This window comes from Etheostoma spectabile, chromosome 12, assembly GCF_008692095.1.
Source record: "Etheostoma spectabile isolate EspeVRDwgs_2016 chromosome 12, UIUC_Espe_1.0, whole genome shotgun sequence".
Taxonomy (NCBI): domain Eukaryota; kingdom Metazoa; phylum Chordata; class Actinopteri; order Perciformes; family Percidae; genus Etheostoma; species Etheostoma spectabile.
In genome coordinates this window covers 26,065,527-26,075,102 of record NC_045744.1, presented here as the reverse complement: position 1 = coordinate 26,075,102, position 9,576 = coordinate 26,065,527, and the positions used below count along the sequence as shown (strand labels likewise).

The 9,576-nt window shown below is 39.1% G+C and overlaps 1 protein-coding gene and 1 long non-coding RNA gene across 2 annotated transcripts in view; one reads left to right on the top strand and one right to left on the bottom strand.

Moving 5' to 3' along the window:
* The first annotated feature begins 413 nt into the window (after nt 1–413).
* On the top strand, nt 414–2,773 carry rps28 (ribosomal protein S28). Its single transcript, XM_032532245.1, has 4 exons — nt 414–519; nt 808–855; nt 1,516–1,638; nt 2,649–2,773. The coding sequence occupies exons 1-3, from the start codon at nt 481–483 to the stop codon at nt 1,636–1,638; spliced, it is 210 nt and encodes a 69-aa protein (XP_032388136.1). The 5' UTR covers nt 414–480; the 3' UTR covers nt 2,649–2,773.
* LOC116699581 (uncharacterized) overlaps nt 1,713–9,576 on the bottom strand; it is a 9,030-nt gene continuing 1,166 nt past the window's right edge. The window contains exons 2-3 of the long non-coding RNA XR_004334461.1: nt 7,760–7,764; nt 1,713–1,722 (exon numbers count right to left, since the gene is read on the bottom strand). This is a non-coding gene — a long non-coding RNA (uncharacterized LOC116699581). The remainder of the gene's footprint in view (nt 1,723–7,759; nt 7,765–9,576) is intronic.

Genomic DNA, 9,576 nt, shown 5'->3' with positions numbered 1-9,576 from the left:
GTGCGTGTGTGCGTGTGTGTTACAGACATCGCAATCAAAAAACTGTAGAATATTGTAGTCTCTGAAAGAATTCAATATACAACAGAAAGCAATTAACATTTGCATGTATGTCAAAAATATGTGTTAAACAACAAAGACAATTGCCGAACTTGTCACTGTTATTTCACATTCTAAAGTTAAAACCTGTGAAATGGCAAAAAATGATACAATGACCAATGGTACGGTCCAGGCTTCCACCCATGACGATTTGCGTGAATGGTATTGGCCATTCGCCGGAAAAGGAAGTTAAAATCTTAAATTAAATTTTGATTAAAAACAGTCATTTGACAGTATATATTGGTTATGTCATTTGGTCAATCGTTTCCTAATTCACGTACAGTTAATATAAAATTGTGAATTTAAAAAAACAAATAAGAAGTACTGTTACCATATAGCTCTGCCGTGCACCACGTGACTTCCTTTCCGGTCTAACCTGACAACATGGACGCCAGCCGCGTGCAGCCGATCAAGCTCGCAAGAGTAAGAAAATGTATATTATGGTGGAAATAATTATATCCGAACGGATATATGGCTACAGTAACAACTAATGTCTTATACGGTCCCGAAACATTGAAGCCATATTCACTTTAATACATTATTTAGCGTATGGCACGTCGGCTCTCGTGCATCCATCATGGAGGCCCGTCCATGCTACAGTCTGCCAGCTAGCGAGTTCACTAGTAGCTTGTTGTGAACTGCTCTGGACTTATTTTAGTTGGAAAGCCTCTATCGTCAATCTCACTTATGATGATGTTGTCGTTGTTTCAGGTCACCAAGGTGCTCGGAAGAACTGGTTCCCAGGGACAATGTACACAGGTAAGCTATGCTTATAATGTCAACGAGTTAGCATCTTACACCGTGAAGTACAGGGGTTATATCTCATCCCGAATATATCAGGTAACTACAAAATAGAAACGGTAGACCCGGAAATATTTTACTTTGTCGATGAATGCGGTTGGTTTTACGTATCTTAAGTTCATGTCTGCGTGTTTTCTGGCTCACTTACATGCAACACAGCCAGGAATTTGTCTTGGTGTATTTGGAGCATGCATTAAACATTTTTAAGGGAATAAACAATAAGGTAAAGTACTGCTACAGTCAAGATCATCAATGCTGAATAGATATGTTACAATAAAAAGACGCAATAATAAATGTATACAATATAACTAATGGGAACTGTTAAGGTGTAGTGCAGGTTGTGCAAAAAATATTGATATGGGGATGTTCAAATTGTATAATATGACTTTTCTTTTTGAGAACAATGTTGGTAGTTGAGCTCTACTAAAGGAGTTAGTCATCCAGGTAGACTATTCCATTTCATCGCTGATTATTTCCATATGCTTTTTTGTTTGATTTTAATACCCATGTAAACTTTAGAGTAGATCCCTAACTTCACGTCAGATTTACCTGTAAACATGTCGAAGGCTCGACTTGTGTTTCAGTCTAATCACGGCCCTTCATCTGCTCTTGTTGCAGGTCCGTGTTGAGTTCATGGACGACAGCAACCGCTCCATCATCAGGAACGTGAAGGGCCCAGTCAGAGAAGGAGATGTGCTGACACTTCTGGAGTCTGAAAGAGAAGCCAGGAGGCTGCGATAGGTGAGAGGGGGGGGTAATAAACCGAGCCACATCTATTGGCCTGTTCACTGATAATTGTTGAACGGTTGACATCACCCAAACTGTCTGCATTAGAGACACCTATCAGCGATTTAAAGACACTATTCTATTCATTTAAAAAAATAAACAAAGGTTTCATACATATTTTATATTTTTAGATAATGGAAATAAGTTGCATCTCATCTACGCCATTGCACTAGCGTATAGTCAGTGACCAGAAAGAACTTAAACACTGCACACTGTAAAGCAAAATGTAATATTGCAACCTACAGTAAGTAGTCTCTCTATGAAAGAAGTCTTCATTAAAGACTAAAATCACTGTGTTTTGTGTTATATTGGAAGGTGTTTGAGTGTGCTGTACTTTAACCGGGGTTGACAACCCTTTTTTTTTTTTTTTATATATATATATATATAAAACATCTTTCAGTACAGTTAAATATAAAAACACCACAGTCCGTGTCCTCACAATTACCATTGAATTTAATCTAGAGTTTTTTGACAGTGTTGACCAAGCTGAACACTTAAGCTTCTCAAATGGAGGATTATTGCACAGCATTTTGATCTGTATTGTTATGCAACGGTTATATTTCAGTTAGTGTATTTCTGACCCCATTATGTTGAAGTTGTCAACCACTCGTGGGGGGGGGGAGTCATCGTTGTTGTTGCATGCTTTCAGTGTAATGGATGCAACAAACCGATCGTGGCCCACCTCAACACAAAACAGGGTTTATTTATTTATTTATTTTTTATTCCAATTGTAATTTAAGTGACTTGCAGTTTACCGTGCCTTTAGGCTGTGTCCATGCATGGGTGTGGTTCTTGGAGCCAGTCATCAGGACGGCACTCAATTTTCTCCTGGAAAAAAATAAATAAAAAAAACATGACGGTGCTTAACTAGAACCCTGCAAGTATCATGTTTATACAGAGAAATGGCTTTTTGCTGATTGAGTTGAATGTAGTTTTTGAGTGTGACTGATTTCTTCTCTTTATAGGGCCAGCTGAAGTTTTGAGGTGCGAGTCCATACTGTGAAGACTGTGACCCTGTCAGTTTCACTTGAAATGGCCTACGATCTCACTTGTTCAGATGCTTTGAAATAAATTTGGTTATTAAGATGAGCGTGGATGTCCTGTGTTTTAATGTGTATAGTTGAGTAGATTTGAACAGTTTTCCTCCTGGATATTGGTTAGTCAGATGTGGTCAAAGTATAGAGGCTATGAGATTACACACAGATGTGTAAATGCACTGTGGACTTCATCATTCATGATACTAAATATTAAGTTGATGCATAAATTTAATTTCAATAGATGTGGTAAAATCCATATTTTATGTGATTGTAATCTAGTGTCTTGTGGTAAGAGCACATTGTGCATGTTAAACCGCTTTAATTGCTAGTTGCATTAATACAAAATAAAAATCCACTAATTGTTATAGATTAAACTTTTCAGAAGTATATTGACTAATTGAAAGCCACACTTTTTAGCAGCTGCAACATTTACTGATTCTTGCACGTTATTACATCAATAATTATAGTCCAACAGCATAGACATGCAGGAAGTGTCCGTTCTGCATGAGCAATACTTTTATTTTGATTCTAATACTTATTTCTTTTAAGATTTTGAATCCTTGGGGATATTACACAAAACCAGGATAAAGGATTAAGCCAGGATATTCCAGTTATCTTGGATGAATTTAGCCTAGACTTGCGTAACCTGCGTTACCATGGAGATGTATTCTCTATAGCTAGCTAGCGGGACCAGGCTAACAGCCAGGATTTAATAATCCTGGCGCCTTTGTAGTTATGTAAAAATTATGCAATTTGCTGTCATTGTTGTCCATATTGTTGTTACAAGTTTGATGAATATATTACGCCAGTTGTTGAGATAATTAGAAAAGAATTGCACACGTGTTTTTAAATGAAGTCAGTTACTAAGGGCAATACATAAAGGGCTGTACATGTGTATAGTGGACCAATGCACCTTCATTTATTTTAGTTTATATATATTTTTTTTTGTTATCGACTATAATTTGGGAGTATTGTATATTTTTAGAACATATCCTAACTACACAATCCTCCCAAACCATAGTCTTAGTTCACTGGACCAGTCTCGATGTAGACTACTGTACGTTCATGTAACAGGGAGAGGAAACCCCAATGGTTTTATACATTGTGCTGGGGGAAGAATAACTGATGAATATACTCTGTTACATTCATAATAGTAATAATCCCACAAGAGGATATTACAGTTTATACTCTGTTGATATAACACACACGCACCAAATGGAGAGATGTCAGAGTGAATCTACCACCATACTTTGGTACATATGGGGACGTGAACCGGCGACCCTCGGGCTCCTAATCCAACTCCTTACTGACTGATCTACTGCCATGCCATTTTTGCTTAGCCTACAATGTGTATTCAATTTCTCACTTAATTAGCTTTATAGTTTCTAGATTTTAGAGGCAATTTTTTTTCCCATGTCCATATGGGAGCAAAGCATAGTATATGTAAAGAATGAAACTCGTCCTCTGTAAAAAAAAATTTTTAAAAAATAATAAAGTATAGTTTATTTATATAATTTTCTCACACGCATCTCTGTATAAATGACACAAGCAAGGCCACTGAAACTAGAGTCGATTTATTTTTAAGTGACCAAATGCCACAAGGTTAAATCCCATGTAGCCAGTGATGAAGCAACTCTGCAGCAGTGTTGTGGGTACAAGTTGGGTTGTTGTTGATCATGCAGATGCATTTCTTTAAATGCAGGTATGGTTCTATATATACACACATATATATATATATATCTATCTATATAATATATTAATATATATATATATATATATATATATATATATATATATAGAAAGGACATTTTTTTTTTATTACTAGGTTGTGCAGTTTACCTTCTGACCACCAGAGGGCAGTATTATTCTTAGTTGATTTTAGAGTTTACATTCACTCCACTGGTCACAATGAACGGAAAATCAGATCTGGTGCCAATCTGGACTGCATTTCTAAACTTTCCATCCTTTTTCACAGTGTGAGACAAAGACTTCTGGTCTGAAACCACTTATCTGTTGGCTGCACGTATTCATGGCATCAGAATCAAAGGCGTGTGAACACGTAAATTGTTATTTTAAGGTGTTGGTTATAACTAAGCTGTATCGAAGTATGATTTTCCTATTCTTTCCCACCATATGCCATGCAGTTTTCGTTTCATCTGTCTACCAAATCTACGTTTCCTTCTGACAAGAGTATGAGACCAATGAGATCTGGAAGATTCTGGTCTGGCATTTCTTTTTTCAAAATTTCAGTTGCTGATGTTTTTTCCAACATGAAGTTATTTAGGTGAATTCCAGCTTGAGGTTCACGAAGGAGCCAAGTGTTTGAACAGGAAAACAGGATTGAGTTATGTGTTGTGATGAGTTTTCTGTCAGTTTAATGACCTTATATTTTCCGTCTTGACTTTGACCTGTTTTGTACAGAGCTTTGGATAGAACTGCGAGTGGAGGAAAGGGAATTTATTCTACTATACAATACAGCTATACATACATCTTTGACATAAACAGTGCTTAGATTAGGCCTAGCTATAGCATTTATTTGTGTTGCAGCATTTTGCAGTAATTAATAAATCATACGTGTTTGTTTTGTGTACACAGTAGGCCTACAGGTGAATTCAGCTTCAGGTCTACACGCTAGCTTGCTTTGGTTTGCAGACGTCTTTTGCACGTTCAAAGACACAGTAGATCCTAACCGATTGCCTTCTGTTCTCATTGGTATCTAAATGCATCAGACCAGTTTTTACCAAGGCCAGCATGTGAAACCCTCATTGTTTTTGAAGGGTTTCACTGTAGCGGAGACTAGAGGTGCTAAAGAATTGACAGTAAAACCTATGCAAAAGAACATCAAGGTTTCTTTTGGTTGGCTTAGCTAATACGTCTGCATATCAGTGCCCAGTACCCATTTTCTTCTCACAGTGCAGGTTATTTACCATCACCTGTACCGCTGCATACAGTATAGCAGCTGCAGTCCTCAAGGCTTATAAACTCCAAAGAATAACTGTAGTTTGCGTGCTTCACACAAAACAACTATGAATAAAATAAGGCATGAAATACACGTATTTAAGTACATCTAGAAAAATGAGTCATGCCCACCCACCAATATAAACACCCACCCATACACACCTAAAAAGAGCGGGAGAAAATGAGACAGACAGACAGATGTATGGCAGTACAGGTGCGTCTTAAGCTTGCTTTTGAAAGACAAAACAGTATATATCATATCATCAGGCAGTTTGATCCAGAGAGTAGGCCCATAAAAACAGAAAGGAGACCAGCGTCTGACGATCTAAGCCTTCTGGAGGGTTTGTGGAAACCAACAACAAGACATGTGAAAGTGATGCCGAGCCACAGATTAGTCCTTGGCAGCGATTCATTCAGTAAGTCATGTAAAACCAAAATAAGCATGCTGGCACTTGAAATAGATTGACAGTGATAGAGAGGCAAGAGTGAGACAGAGAAACATTTTGTGATACCATCATTTAGCAAATGTATCCAGAAATAAGACTACAAATCTGGATAAACAGTATCTATCTTACAGAAGACACCCCTCATGTCAACGTTCATCTGTGTGCACCTCCATGCTGTGGTCCATGTGAGCATAAACAAGTTGCCATGCAGCTGTCCGTGGGCGACGTGCTGCACCCTGAGGTGATTCAGAAAACAGATCAACAGATCCCACAGCCTGGGTCAGACTACTATTCACAAAAAAACCTGCACCTGCTTCACTCTCTGGCTGCATGTTGACCTCAGAGTGAAACAGACAGAGAGAGGGAATAATAGAAAGGGATTTAAGTGAAGAAGAGGGAGATTCTAACTATGTTATTCTGTAGGTTTCACAGTCAACAACAGCTCCCTGATTAAAAACAACTTGGTGTGCCCTTACATCCTGTGTCATCAGCATTCCACACCTCTCTATGTCTGTGCCTCATCCACGCATTTAGACCTACGGGGGGCATGTGTTTACCATCTCTCCTCCTCCCTCTCCCCGTCTCTCTCTCTCTCTCTGAAATCGAAGCAAACCAGGTTAAAAACACATCTATCCCAAGGCCACCCATTGTTTGCATGCCACCAAGGTCTAACTCAGCCAGGAGAAAACACTAACAGTGGAAACGTCTGTCTGTCTGTCTGCGGCAGTATCTGGGATCTGCAACATTATGCCAGACATCCAAACATCAATCAGAACAAGGACACTGCCGCTAACTGTTGCCACTAAAGGGTGTTTACTGCTTTCCAGAATTAGACATTGGTGCACAAAAATAGTCCTGGGTGTCTGTAAATTCATTTCCTTTTTTTTCATTTAATCATATAATGCTGGAAAAAGAAGGCAACCATACAGCTCCAGAGTTTATTTAGGATTTTAGCAGAAACTAATCAGGGCTCATATTTGACAACTGTCCCTCTCCTCTCTCTGTCAGCATGTGTGGAACAGCCCATGGGAATGTCCTCTCTCTCTGAAATGACCTGTGATTGGCCCAAGTGTCCAGTCATGGACTAGATTTTCTAAAGCTTGAATGCAGAGCTGAGCAAAGGTGCTGAAATCTTTATTTCTTTCAGACCACTTGAATTACAATATGCTAAAAGGTTATAATAGATTGTTTGGCCCAAAAATATACTGTCTTAATCCCAAAGTCATTTTTCTGATACCTATTAAAAGATTGAGAAATAAATCAAATTAGTTATGTTTTTTTGTCTCGGGTCACCCTTTTGTTAATTTGCCTTCATGATCAGTACTAAAAAGTGCAGTGGACAGTGGATTCCTGTGACAGGAAGTGTTCATGAACATATTGCTTGACTGCATTTGCTGTAAATGAAAGTACAAGTATTCCGATCAATGATTAAAGCGGGTATAATCATGTTGTTTTATGGGAGGTCACTCATAGTGAGGGATCCACAGAGTTATCACCCATCTTTGCCGTTACCCTCAGCTCTACGGGGTATTTTAGGGTCTCTCAGCTCACAGCTGGGGTTCACTCTCACTGCTCTCATCGGCATCATTATCAAACACAGCAGGCAGCTCCAAAAGCTCAAATACCCCACAGTACGGTACCTGCCCAGCACTAAACGGCAGACAGACAAAGTAAGCACCCAGCTGGTGAACATGGTGGAGCATTTAGCAGCTAAAGAGATGAGTTGATGGAGACCAAAAAGTGAACATTGGAGTCAACAACAAGCTAGAAACACGACTCCAGGTGAATGCCAAAGTTGCGATCAGATATCCTATCTGCTGGATGTGTTAGTTATCTGCTAACATGACATTCAATTCAAACAAGCGCTTTTGCACACTTCTTCTTTTGGGGCATGTGCGTCGTAAAAGGTAAAGGTCACCAATCCGACTTGTTGAGGAAGTCCCGCACGCACACCCAGGTGAGGGACTTCATCTGCTAACTGCTACTGCTAACAACTGCTAAGTTGATAACATGTCAGTGCTGTGTTTACAGCTTGAGTACGCTGCCCCGTTTCTTTTATTGCAGATTCAAGTATACGCAACAATACTACAATCCAAAAATGCTTAAAGGTGACCTGCCACACGTATTTCATTTCATTCTTTGTGGTAATGTTCAACCATGGATTTTTTGTGGAAAAAATACTTTGGTTACCTTGTTTCAAGGCATTCTAGTGTGGTGTAGAAAGCCTGCAGGAAGACTTGGCTCAATATGTGCCAGTTCTTATTAATATTTAACGAGATAAGCAGTTTGACTCTGATTGGCTACAGCTAGCCAATGAGAGCCTGGCTATCGGCATCCTTTACCCAGCGCAACTGGGAAAAAATGCAAGTAAAACTTTGTGTGGCAGGGCACCTTTAATGATGAGTAAAAGTCCTGCACTTCAAAGCCAAACAAACAAAAGTATTACTAGTGAAATGTACTTAAATTATCAAAGTAAAAACTTATCCCATTTGAGTGTATTATTATTATGTATGATATTACTGGGCTATTAATACTGATGCATAAATGTGTTGCCAGTATTTTTATCCTGTAGCCGGTGAAAGTGGAGCTTCTTATAACTACTTCACGTTCGGCCCTTTAACCTGTGACAGTGCATTATGTTTTATGAACTAATTATCTTTTGAATGTTCACTTTTGCATCCATAAAATAAATTCAGTAACTGTAGCTGTCAAATCAGTTTAGTGGAGTAAAAAGTACAATATTCGCAGAGTAAAAGTATAAAATAGCATGAAACAGTAAAGTACAAATACCTCAAAATTGTATTGAAAAGTACAGTAACGGAGTAAATGCACTTGCAGCATCTTGCCGTGTTGGCGTGAGAGGGGGCTCTCTGGAACTTGGCAGGGGGCTGTGGGCTTTGTTTCTCAGGATGTTCAGCAGGGAGGTCACGGAGCATCCAGTGGGGAGAGAAGCCTCTGATTTACACACTCTGAACCCTGCTACGACCTGTGTCAAGACCCTCAAATTTCCAAATGGGGCCCATAGGACGCAGAGGGGATCTCAAGAAGATAATCACCCCAGAGGTAACTAGAAGACATTCCCTGGCTCTCTCTTTTTCTCTTGCCTCCATTGGTTACTGTCCTTTTCGTTCTCACAAGCCTCTTAAACTTTTTTAACCTCTCTCCCCCTCCAGACCCTGTGAACACTGAACTTTAGTACATCCAGCCTCTCTACAGATTATCCTTGTTTCCTGCCATTAATTGTAGAGGGTGAAGCAATTAGGCAACGGGATGACAAGCCAAGTTTTCACAGCTCGCAGCAATGAGGTAAGCTTTAAAAAGGAAAGGGAAAAAAAAGCCTAAAATGAAATATTAAAAACCTGGCATGCATAGCACATCTCTCGCCCGAAACTGCTAGTTATGTTTACCTGTCTGCAAGGCCACAGGACTGTCCAGGAAATAACAGTAAATCA